This window comes from Octopus sinensis, linkage group LG8 (assembly GCF_006345805.1).
Source record: "Octopus sinensis linkage group LG8, ASM634580v1, whole genome shotgun sequence".
NCBI lineage: Eukaryota > Metazoa > Mollusca > Cephalopoda > Octopoda > Octopodidae > Octopus > Octopus sinensis.
In genome coordinates this window covers 49,484,071-49,496,583 of record NC_043004.1, presented here as the reverse complement: position 1 = coordinate 49,496,583, position 12,513 = coordinate 49,484,071, and the positions used below count along the sequence as shown (strand labels likewise).

Here is a 12,513-nt window from a genome sequence, read left to right as displayed (position 1 = left end):
ATTGACTTAGCTGGCCATTTTTGGAAGTCTGTGTTTTCTCTGAAGGTGTAGCGAGTGAATAGGGATCAGATACGATCGCACGCTGGCTTTTATAAGGGAATTAGGGAAGGGGACGGAAACACGAGAGAGAGAGAGAGAGAATCGAAGCAACTAGTTTGAATACTATATTTGAGGGGGAAAAATAATTAATTAGATAAATGACTGAATGAAAGCCAGAGAGAGAATGAAAATAGATAAATAATAAAAAATACGGTAGAGAATGGAAATAGATAAATAATGAAAAAATACGGTAGAGAATGAGAATAGATAAATAATGAAAAAATACGGTAGAGAATGAGAATAGATAAATAATGAAAAAAATACGGTAAGAGACGAGGGGGCATATTTCGGAGGAGAATGGATAAACATCGAAGATGGCCCTGAAGGAAAATAAACTTTAAAAATGCAATGCGTGAAGTCGCCATGTTTAGAGAATAGGGGAACGAAGGGAGAACAGATCAAGCTATCCAAACAAAACGCTTAAAAATATGAAAAGAGCAGGATGAAATTGACTTAGCTGGCCATTTTTGGAAGTCTGTGTTTTCTCTGAAGGTGTAGCGAGTGAATAGGGATCAGATACGATCGCACGCTGGCTTTTATAAGGGAATTAGGGAAGGGGACGGAAACACGAGAGAGAGAGAGAGAGAGAGAGAGAATCGAAGCAACTAGTTTGAATACTATATTTGAGGGGGAAAAATAATTAATTAGATAAATGACTGAATGAAAGCCAGAGAGAGAATGAAAATAGATAAATAATAAAGCTATAAACATTTACATGCTATTATTTACAGTTTTATGTGCTTTGAAGTCCATTGTTCCAAAAGAATTATTTCACATTCTTAAAAATTTATAAATTCTTATGACTTCACTATACATGTATATTTATTTATTACATCAAAGTTGACAGTCTACTCTGAGTTTCACCCTTTGTTAGCGAAAATTCATTAACAAAAATGATAAGCCTGCATTTTTTGGGTTGGTGCATAATTATTGCGGCTTTTATTCAACAAAAACATCTTTAAATGACCGTCTGACCGTCTGCCAAACAAATGGGAAACAGTAGTTGAAGTAGATGGTGAATATGCTCCGGAATAATCATTTACAGATGTTTCTGTTACATATTGTTATTTTTTTGTTGAAAAAGGTCGCAATAATTATGTACCAATCCAATACAAACGAAGCAAATTTTCAAACTTTTGTATTGCCCAGTATATTTAGCTACGAGTTACTTGAATACAAAATTCTAAGAAAATATAAGAAATACAAACTTTTTTCAGTAGAATCCCGAGTATTTTAGATTGCTAATTTAAGAGAGTGTTGTCAGTACAGTGTAGTCAAGGTTGTTGAGAAGTCAGTGTATCTATGGTTGAATGGTAGTTGTGAAAATTAACTTACTAACTTGTTCAGTGACTTAGTGACATATTAGTTTGATTGGTTGTCTTTCTACCTGCTGTTGGCAGATTGACAATTGTTGGACTGGTTAACTAGAACTTAGCAGCTGACTAGCTCTAGTACCTATTGGAATGGTACTGGCTCTAGAATACTTTTGCTTTTTTTAAGTGTGGCTTGAACTTCACAAAGATGATAATGATAATTGACTTTGACAGATGGCATGACACCATACTGGAGAAGAACCATGCATACATGAAAAATAGATGTAAAAATGATAAACCTTGGGTTAGCTTTAAGAATTAAGTGATCATCTTATGTCTTTTCCAGAAATAGTTTGTCAAAGACATTATATGTACTTCTCTTCTTTTTATTTAATAAAGCTGTAGGATATGATTCAAGGAAGATCTAACAGATTTCATGATTGTGTAAAAGTTCCTTTTTTAGCTGAGGTATATATGTGAGTAGACATAGGAAGTGGCTTTTGTAGTCTCAGCTAAGTCCTGCTAAAGCTGATCCCTGATCAAAAGTGCTCCAGTTATAACCAGCAACCCATTTTTTTTTTTTGCACAAGTCTTCCTTTAAGATGGCTGGGTGTGATTTATATTTTTTATCAGAATTGGTGAACAAAACTATTGTTGGTTACAACTTTCTAGCAGTCAGGTTTCTGGTTCACTACACTTTTGATAATGACAAGAGAGTGTAAATCTGGAAGCTTCATTTGTAAACATAAGTTTGATACATATCAACACATATATTTAAGACTATGTATTACAGGCATATTTAAAATATACATGTTATCCTACCTAACAGAAAAACCATGCTTAAAGGTTTTGTACAGCCAGCTTTGTTTCTATATAATATGGCAAACAAACAAGTCCATATGAAGATATATTTATGCTTAAATCTCTTCAGTCTTGGTCTAGAATAATATTGTTGTACTTATAAACATTTCCTGTTATACTTAATTGTTAAGTGACTTGTAGAAAAAAATGCACTAAAACTACAGACATGGTTTTTACATAGAACAGGAATAAATTCTCACCTGGTTTCTATGGATGTCTTATGTAACATTCTACATAAAATATACAATTTAATCACACACACCAATTCTGTTTTCACCCTAGTTATATATTCATTACGTACTATTTATTAAACTATAGATTAATTAGTAATCCAGCTACAAAGAATTTCTCCTTTAGTATATATATAATTTGAAAGTAAAGAAGACAATAAAAACTGAAACAAATGCATTTTGAATAAACATTTAATGTCTTCCTTGTCCAGGATGAAGTCAGAAATATCCTGAAAACTGAAATGAATGAACTGCAGAAAAAATTTCTTTTTGAAGCTGTAAGTAGTAACTTTTTTTTCCCTTTACAAGAGATACAGATAAATCTTTGTTGCAATGCTTTGGACTGGGGTTGACCAACAGAATATTCCTGGTATTTTAAGGAACTTGGAGAGCAGAAATACAATGTTAACCCTGGCAGAGACAAAACTTAAAAAACACAAACAATTTAGTAGGAACACACCAACTATTAATCACTTTGTATGTCACTCAACACACTCACTTTCTTCCTCTGTTTCTAAATTTGGTTTGGTCTGGAGGCATGAACTCTGCCCGTGGCCTTTGCTAGTTCCCCAAGACCTATGAAATCAATACTGTTGATGCTCTTGAACAAATGTAGAAAAAACAAGGAATCTCACTGTAGCATTAGTAAAAGTACCAGAGTGAGGTGACAACTCCAAATTCTAATCAACAGGTATTTTGTGTTGGGTAAGTGACTTCATGCCAATCAGTCAAGTCTTTTTTGGGAGACATGTTTTAAATAATTACAAAGGTTCCTACATTAACATAGAACTATCAATATGTAATTGAGTTGAACTCAAAGTACTGATAATTAGTTTTGTTGTCTCCTGAGAGAATAGAGCCACTCATTCCAAACAGGATGGTTAGCTAAAATTCTTTCGGTTTGACAATCAGCTGTCCTATGAGCTAAATTAATAAAATAACACCATCTCCCACCTTGTGCTAACAATACAATCCCAAACAACACTTATTCTTTAACACCCATTTTCTTATAGGTGGGATAGTTTTTGTTAGAACAGTTGGTTTTACAACAAAGTGAATGTACTTCCTGCAATCATTATCATCAACATTTAACATCCATTTGTTGATCAACAGACGTTAAATAATGATGATAGGTATTCAAATGTTAAGGAGGGAGTGGAATTTTTGTTCATTTCGAAAAATTGGAACAAGCTCAAGTCACTTGCTAAGATACACACTACTATGCTATAAACAGTGTGGTTTATAGTATAGTACCACATCCTGGACTTGTTTATTGTATATGTAACTGATACATCCAAGGACTATTGCACACATGGAGGTGGGTGACAGGGGAATTACCTTCATTATTTCTTCCCTTTGAAAACCTTTAATTTTTATTTTCCATTGTAGACCCAGCAAGAGATGCAACAGATCCAAAGTCGTCTTTACAAAATTCTCATCTGAATCAAAAAAAGCCCCCAGTTTTGGTTTTATAACTAACACAAGTTTCATGAATTTACTATTCTGTTCAATTACATCGTTTCATTTCAGATATAAAACTAAACAAACATGTCAAAGTGTATTGTATTGATTTTATTATTATTTTCAGCTTAAGAATAACTATATGTAAATCTGTACAACAATTAAAATAACCACTGCACAAGTCACTGACCAGCGGATAACAGGCAACACTACATTGCAGCAGGTGTGTGTGTGTGTGTGTGAGAGAAAGAAAGATAGACAGAGAGAAAGACAAGAAGAGGCAGTGGTAGAGCAACCACAAAATAAAAAGGTACCCCTAGCATGAGGAACCTGCTGCATTGTTTTCATGGAATCTCTTGGAAAGGATTAGTCTCATCCTCAGCAAGGAAAAGACGAAGCAGTTTCTTTCAGGAGGCTGTGCTGCCACTGTTATCAAATGTGGGTGGGGCAGTGGTGGTGGTAGTGGTGGTAGTGGTGGTGGTTGTGGAGCTTAATGAAGCGGGAGGACTGCTGACCACAGAGCCAAGTACTGACGGAACTTGTCCACTATTTTCTCTGGTCAGCCGTGGGTCCTTTGGCCAGGGTTTAGCTCGTACACGGTAAAATTTGGTGCCCATTGGTACACGATACCGATTCTGGTACTGAAAATAGAATGCAGGAACAAAAACATGTAAGATTATGTTCTGTTGATAAAACCATGGAGAAGAGGAAGAAGAATGGTTAGGAACTTACTTTTTTAGCAATGCAGTATTCCTTATCTGTAATAATTCCCAACACCCAGGGTTCACGGGGTGTACTCATACCTAACAAAAAGAGAGAGAGGGAGCAGAGGAGATTGGGAAATTGTTTAATGAGATATCAGTTTACAAGATTATTTTATAACAAGGTATGAAGGAGATCTGAACTTACGTGATCGCAACCCCAGGTTGTCAAGACAGTCTGTGTGTAGGAAATGTAAAGTGTTCCCTACTGTAAATACTACATAATGTCCATGTTCCTCATCCAGACAGAGCAGCACCAGGTCTCCAGACTGGAAACTACACAAAGACAGAGAAGATGAATCAGAAGATGAAGTGGACTACATGGACACGGGGAGAGGGAACTGTGGTGGTAAAGTGGACTACAGTATTGTGAAGACTGAAACATGAAATGGAGAAGGAGACGGTTGTAGTAAAGTAGACAATAACATGGGGGCTAGGAAACTGTCATGATAAAGTGGGCTAAAACATGAGTGGGGAAGGGATATTGTTGAGAGATAATATGGGCTCCAACAGGAGTGAAATAGGAAAATGAGCAACTGACCTTGTGATGGAAACTTTATCTTGGTCAAAAACACTGGCACTCATGGATAACTCCATCTGGAAGAACGACAAGAACATCATAATTAACAGTGAATGAGACTGAGAGTTGCAGATCGTTATTAAGGCTGATGGATTGTGAGAATTAGTAGAGTGTGAGATGAAAGTTGTTTGTGACATTTCTCTCTTTCTGGTCTAAATTCAGTCAACTTTGTCATTCATCTTTCCAAGGCTAATAAATTAAGTCAAAAGCCAGGAGCAATATAATCCCCAATAATGTCCCCTGCAAATTAGTGACCTTCCACAAGTATTAAAAATGATTGTTTTTGGTTTGCTGCTGAGTGCTGCAAAGCAAAGATGAGAATTAGTCTTCCCAAGGCTCTCTGCATGTTAGCAGAACATCATTGACACAGGTGGAGAAGTTTAAGTATCATGGGGCCATATTGATGATTAATTAACAAGGGGCTGAATTGGATATAAGAATTGCAGATGCAGGCACAATAATGCAACAGCTCCAGCATTCAGTTGTGAGAAGAGAAGAGGTTGGTAAAAAAGCCAAACTTAGTATCTTCAATTTGGTTTCCATGCCTATCCTTACCTATGGTTATGAATGATGGGTAATAATTGAAAGAGTATGATCATGAATACCACCAGTTGAAATAGGGTTCCTCTGAAGGATCTCCGGAGTAACATTACTAGACAGGGTGCATGGCTCAGAGATCAGGAAGTCTCTCCAGAGTGAGCTTCTACTTTTTTGCATTGGGATGTCATAGCTCTGATACTATGGAGATATAAGAATGTTGCAGCAGGCTTAAAGCCATATGGTAGGAGTACACCAAGAATGAGAATCCAGTCAGAAAGTACCTGAGGTTTCTACCCACATGCCACAACCTTCTCAGGAACCGTTGGCAGAGAAGATGGATTGATGAGTTTCTAAGATTGAGATCCAGAGTTTTTTGTATGGAGCAACTAACTAACTATAGCTGACTGAAGCTGTTCACATGTATATTACAGGTTACACACACACACACACACACGAAAGATAAAGTTACATTTAGCAGGATTTGAACTCAAAACCCCAAGAACAAGATTAAATAGATAGTAACCTCTAATATCTATGGAAGTAGGATTCTTTGATCAAAACAAAATGTTTTTCTTCATTAGGAAATTTGAACTCGGTACTTTGAATTAACAAAACATTTGTCAACTTTACAGTGCTATGCTGCATTCTGTAGTATCATTGATATGAAGTACTGATCTTTCGACTAGTAGCTAATTATTTATTTTCAGCATCAATGACATTAGGAAGAGCATCCAGCCTTAGAAATTGTGTTAAAGCAGACATTGGAGCCTGATGCAGTCCTCAGGTTTGCCAGCTCCTTTCAAACCATCCAACCCATGCCAGCATGGAAAGCAGACATTAAATGATGATCATTAATATCATTGTCATTATTATTAAGCAGTCAATGGATGGAAGTAGGTTTCGTATTTATTTTCACCCCTTTACATTCCAAGTTCAAATCCAGCTAAAATCAACTTCACTCTCCATCCTTCTTTCATTAGAAAATCAAATTCCAATCAATATGACCAAACAGACTCTTCTCGCTCTTTCTGAATTCAAATCCTGCCAAGGTTAACTTTGCTTATCATCTCTCCAAGGTTGATACAATCAGCTAATCCTATCCCCCCAAAATTTCAACCTTTGTGCCTATATGGGAAACAATTACTATACTACTTACCACTTTTGACTGCAGTTTTTCTATTCTTTCATCTTTATTTCGGATTGTCTGAAATACAGGGTAAAGGTGAAAAAAATATGAAGGAGTGATGAGAAAGAATATTGTCCAAAGAGAGTGAGTGTGGTGTAATTTGGAGTATGTCGAGAAAGATAGCGGAAAATATAACTTACCTTCTTCAAAGCTTTCAGTTTATCAACAGATTCTTCTTCATATCTACAATATGAACAACAGAACAAGTATAGTAGAATGGTTAGTGATGGTGATAATATGATGGCAGTGGTGAAGGTGATGATGATGAAAGCAGTGGTGGTGCTAAGCTACACTGCAGTGTGTCCAGCTATACACAAACCACATGCACACCCACACACACATCTGTAGTTCTGACTGGAGTTAAACTTAAAACAACATAAACCACTTCCTGCTCAATCTTTCTGTCACTATACGGTGGTTGTGTGGTTAGAAGTTTGCTTCCCAACCACATGATTTTAGGTTCAGTCTCACTGCAGGGCACCTTGGTCAAATGTCTTCTGCTATAGACCCAGTCAACCCAAAGCCTTGTGAGTTGATTTGGTAAACAAAAACTGAAAGAAACCCTTTGTGTATGTATATATAAATTATGTGTGTGTGTTTGTCCCCTGCCACTGCTTGACAAACAATTTTTGTTTGTTTATGTCTCTGTAACTTAGCAGTTTACTAAAAGAGACTGGTAGAATAAGTGCCAAATTAAAAAAAAAAATAACTACTAGGGTCTCCTAATCTCAAACATCATGTGATGGTTGTAAGCATCATGCAACGTTTCCATCCAACCCATGTTAACATGGAAAAGTGGATGTGAAAACAATGATTTGGTTTGTATGATTACATTTCAGTCGGTTCATTTTGTTGTTTCTATTCCTTTATATAAGTTGTAAATATAGTCGAGTTAACGGTTCCTCATGAAGATAATATGAACGCCGCCCAGGCTTGAAAATTTAACCGTTATGTAAACCTACTCGAGGAATGTGAAGACGCAGGCTGGAAAGCGGAACATTTTCCAATCAAAGTCAGATGTAGAGGGTTCGTTGGACACTGTGAGGCGACTGTTGTTATCGCTAGGACTAACTCATCGTAAAGTCAATACCACCATGACTGATATCCAATCTACAGTGGAGAAGGCTAGCCACTGGATTTGGTTAAAAAGAGACGATGAGCGATGGCTAGAAGGATATTGAGCTTTATTTGATAACCAGCTGATCTAGCAAGCGGGTCCTCATATCAGTGAGGGGGGCCGGTGTGCATTGATGCCGTCGAGAGGTAGGCCCCGAAACGGCGCACATTCTCTCCTGATGACCCCATACACTTACTGGCTTCCGGTATACGGAGCTTTTGACTGGTAGCACTTGCATGTGCAAGTTGTTTGCAAGGCATATAAGGGATTGAACTCAGAAGGTTTACTTCTTTCAACATCATTACTACACACTCAGTCCCTGAGTCCGAGGAGTGTTTAATATAGGGTCAGAGTTGTTTAGGAGAGCAGTTTTCACATCAGTGATGGTTTTTTTCACTGCAATACTGAACAAGTTAACACAATAAAATTATGTTATCCCACTGCATTATGGATTACGACTTGGATACATTCAGCTTCACAGGTCATTGTTTCCTATTTTACTAACCTAAATAATTAACATACTGTGTTTATTTGATCAGTATAAAATACTGCCTAAATGAGTATATAGCTATTCTGGCAAAGTTACTTATGTAGTCAGTATTTTTATGGTCTGGTCAAAATCTCTCTCCTATTTTACAAGTAACAGTTTTTTTTTTTTTTATAATTTCACTATTTTAGAGTGCAAAGTGACAGAACAAAATGTTCAACAAGAATGTAAACACAATGACAACTTTTACACGTGCATATACACACACATACACTTACGATGGCCTTCCTTGCAGTTTCCATCTGCCAATTTTATTCATAACGCATGATCAGCTTGAGGCAATAATAGAAAATATCTGCTCAGGTACTGTGCAGTGCAGTTGCACCGAAGGTCATATGGTTGCAAACTAAACATTTTAACTACCCTACATTTATATACACCTACGTGTATATGTGCACAGGCATGGCTGTGTGGTTAAGAGGCTTGCTGCCTGTGTTGTCTCAGGTTCAGTCCACTGCATAGCATCTTGGGCAAGTGTCTTCTACTATATAACCTTGAGCTGACTAAAGCCTTGTGAATGGATTTGGTAGATAAAAGATGAAAGAAGCCCATTGTGTGTGTGTGTGTTGGATTAACTTGTTTTGATCTGTGATGAATGTAAACAAACATCACTATCAACCAAGTGATGTTGTTCATCTTCCAGTTTTTCGTGGAAAGCATGCCTGGCCATGTAGAAATATTACCTTGCTTGGAAACAAGTGAGGGTTGGTGACAGATGGGGCATCTGGCTGTAGAAAAGTCTGCTTCAATGAAATTCCACCCAACCCATGCACACACACACACACACACAGTTTGTGGGGGGAGAGTCTTCTTCCTTGGTTGCCACCTGCAGATCACTGATTTGATCATTATTACTCCCTCTTATATTGCCAATAAGCATTGATGCTTTCTGAGAACGTCTGGATTCTTTCATTCCACCTCTTAGTATACCCACCCACACACAACTCTTTCCTCTGCTTAACAACCAGTGGCAGCTGTGACCCTCCTAACCATGCATCGACTATTTTATGTTACTAGACGTTTTCTTTTTTTTCTTCTTCCATGACATACCTCTGCCATATCCACGTAACACCCCCTCTGCTTCCCTCTGCAATTTACCAATCATTGTTCTGTTATCCTTCTCAAGAGCAATACTGGTCATGTAGGACATTGTGGATGTAACTACAATCCCACCAGCTTCCTCATACCTCACACATCTCCCTTAGTTTCTCATTTGCCCACTCCAATATATATGTCTCTCCATACAGAAATCACTGACTGAAGCATGATGATGACAATGATGATTTTGATGATATGATAGTGAATAGTGTACTGAAAGCCTATATAGCTCTCTTTCAAGCAGCTGCAACCAAGCCATTTCACTGTACCAGAAAGTTTTATCCTTGATTAGCTTTGGTAGGTCCTCAAATTCATGTTGCGTGTGTTGCAAATAACATCAATGTGTGAATAGTCTTTGTTCTCCTTTGGGCTGCAGAAGTAACATCTGATATGACCCATGGTTCAACATGATAGCAATGACTAGCAAAGCCTACCCTTCATAAACAGCTGGCGGTTAAATATTTGCAAGTTCACAATGCTGGCATTCTTCAGAGTGTATTCTTCTCTATGGAGCTGAAACCTGGACCAAAAGCACCATCTCTATGGTAGATACATGTTCTTATCAGGACTCAAACATCTCATATGTGCACAAGACCAAGGAAGACATTTATGGACATATATCCATATCTCTCTCTCTATTATATAGCACATATGAGCATAATTGACAAATCACAGTAACTATGGAAACTAATAACAGAGTCACTGGTTGATCTCTGTTACCATGGTAACTTGTGCTTTCACTAAATTGTCAAAATAACACACTGAAACACTCCACGTAGCAAGAGATGAAGCTTGTTACTTCAGATTTCTTCAAAAACTAAAAAGTTTCATGTGAGCAAAAACAGTTATGATGACTGACAGGGACAAGATCTGCAAGGTCTCATTTTGTGAAATATTGTAGTAGCAGTATTGTTGTTTAACAACAGGTCAGCCCTATACACGTACACTTACAATCAAAAGTGTTCCGGTAATGGCCATCCTATTTGGATACCTACAACTACATTGTGCTTTCTGCCTTCTTTTTTTTTAGAGATAGTAGTGAGATTTAATAGCTATTTCTAGTACAATGAGTGACTGCATAGAGGTTCCCTCATTGGCATAAAGGTGATGAAAAATGATGGTGATGGTGGTGACAGTAGGAGTAAGAGAAAGAAGGACTGACCCTTCATCAGCATTCTCTTCAGATGAAACCCTCCTATTACTGCTCTCTGTAGCAGCCACCTTAGCAATGGCTGATTTTAGTTCATTTTCCAGTCTGTCTTCATTGCTTCTGAAGAGATAATAATAACAATGATTTCTAACATTGGCACAAAGCTATACATTTTGGAGAAGGGACAAATCTGATGAAACCACTCTCCAGTATTTGACCGACGCCTTCACTAACCCTGCAACAATGATGAAGAATGAAAGCAAAGTTAACCGCTAGGATTTGAACTCAAAAAGTAAATACTAAAAAGCATTTTGATGTCTGCTCTACTGGTTCTGTATAATGCTGATGTCTAAATAGAGGGAGAAACTGCTGAGTGGTTGGCACTACTGACAATACAGGTTGGCAAACACACATCTAATTTTCTACTGAGACATTTTCTAGAACTGTCATTGTGTCCACAACAAATGGTTGTACAAACACAGCCCCAAATATCCACACTAAAATTTATACATAAACCATCATTTATGTAGTCAGTAAACTTACTAGAAATAGTAAACAAGTCATGCCCTACTGTATAAATATATTTCTTTATTGCCCACAGGGGGCTAAACATAGAGGGGGACAAACAAGAACAGACAAAGGCATTAAGTCGATTACATCAACCCCAGTGCGTAACTGGTACTTATTTAATCAACCCCAAAAGGATGAAAGGTAAAGTTGACCTCAGCAGAATGTGAACTCAGAACATAACGGCAGACGAAATACCGCCAAGCATTTAGCCCGGTGTGCCAACGTTTCTGCCAGCTAGCTGCCATTTACTGTATAAATAACTAGAAGGACATACTGCATATGACTAAAAGATAGCAAGGTCAGGGCTGACCAAGAGCTTACACAACCTGCTAGAAATAGCAAGTGAACCTTCCTCAGATTACACCCTGGAGTCTTAAATAAGAAAAGACGACCACTTGTCTCTTGAGGGCCTTTAGCACAGTTCTGTGGCAAGTGTTGAGATGAGATCTCTGGTCCCAAGCTTTCTCTTTTCCTCTCATCATTCATGGCAGCTCTGAGAAAGGATCACGGGTATTCTTCCTCTTTTGACTCAACCATTTAAAAAAAGGGGGGAAAGATATGATGACCCTTAATCAAAGGCATTTCAGCCTTTGATGAAGAGTTTTCTCAATCAAGACTTACATTAGGCTACACAAGTCCTGGCTACCAGGATTTATTCTACAAAAAATGTTGGTACTGTGAATAAATAAAAAAGCCTCACTCTACATCTACAGAGGAAGGAGATAGACTGTTGGAGAGACAGGGGGAGAGAAGCTATGAAACAGAGACTAAGAGAGAGAAAAGGACAGGTAGAGTAAGAGAATGGAAGGAAGACAGCCAAAGAGAGGAATAAATAGACAGCAGTGTATAATATACATATATGTGTGTGTGTGTATTTAAACTGAGTGTTTTAACACATGACTTGACCTTCAAACTATTGTGATCTTCAAGAAAAAAACGGAGATCCGCATAGCCCCAGCCCATTCAAAGTACCTTGGATACCAGAACAACCCGCTGTGCT

General features: G+C 37.6%; 2 protein-coding genes across 5 annotated transcripts in view; one reads left to right on the top strand and one right to left on the bottom strand.

The window, feature by feature from the left end:
• The window catches only part of LOC115214811 (synaptonemal complex protein 2-like), a 176,117-nt gene extending 172,063 nt beyond the window's left edge, over positions 1–4,054 (top strand). The window contains exons 38-39 of the mRNA XM_036505383.1: positions 2,716–2,781; positions 3,893–4,054. Coding sequence (XP_036361276.1) covers positions 2,716–2,781; positions 3,893–3,946 — 120 coding nt within the window. The 3' untranslated portion in view covers positions 3,947–4,054. The remainder of the gene's footprint in view (positions 1–2,715; positions 2,782–3,892) is intronic.
• The window catches only part of LOC115215244 (RB1-inducible coiled-coil protein 1), a 134,059-nt gene continuing 125,600 nt past the window's right edge, over positions 4,055–12,513 (bottom strand). Inside the window, exons 20-27 of one of the 4 annotated variants that reach the window (XM_036505384.1) lie at positions 10,956–11,063; positions 7,172–7,214; positions 7,002–7,049; positions 5,267–5,322; positions 4,874–5,001; positions 4,697–4,767; positions 4,427–4,605; positions 4,055–4,393 (exon numbers count right to left, since the gene is read on the bottom strand). In XM_036505384.1, the coding sequence (XP_036361277.1) occupies positions 4,372–4,393; positions 4,427–4,605; positions 4,697–4,767; positions 4,874–5,001; positions 5,267–5,322; positions 7,002–7,049; positions 7,172–7,214; positions 10,956–11,063 (655 nt within the window). In that variant the 3' untranslated portion in view covers positions 4,055–4,371. Of the gene's footprint in view, positions 4,606–4,696; positions 4,768–4,873; positions 5,002–5,266; positions 5,323–7,001; positions 7,050–7,171; positions 7,215–10,955; positions 11,064–12,513 lie in introns of all 4 variants that reach the window. The other 3 variants (XM_029784483.2, XM_029784484.2, XM_029784485.2) reach the window with 3 other exon arrangements.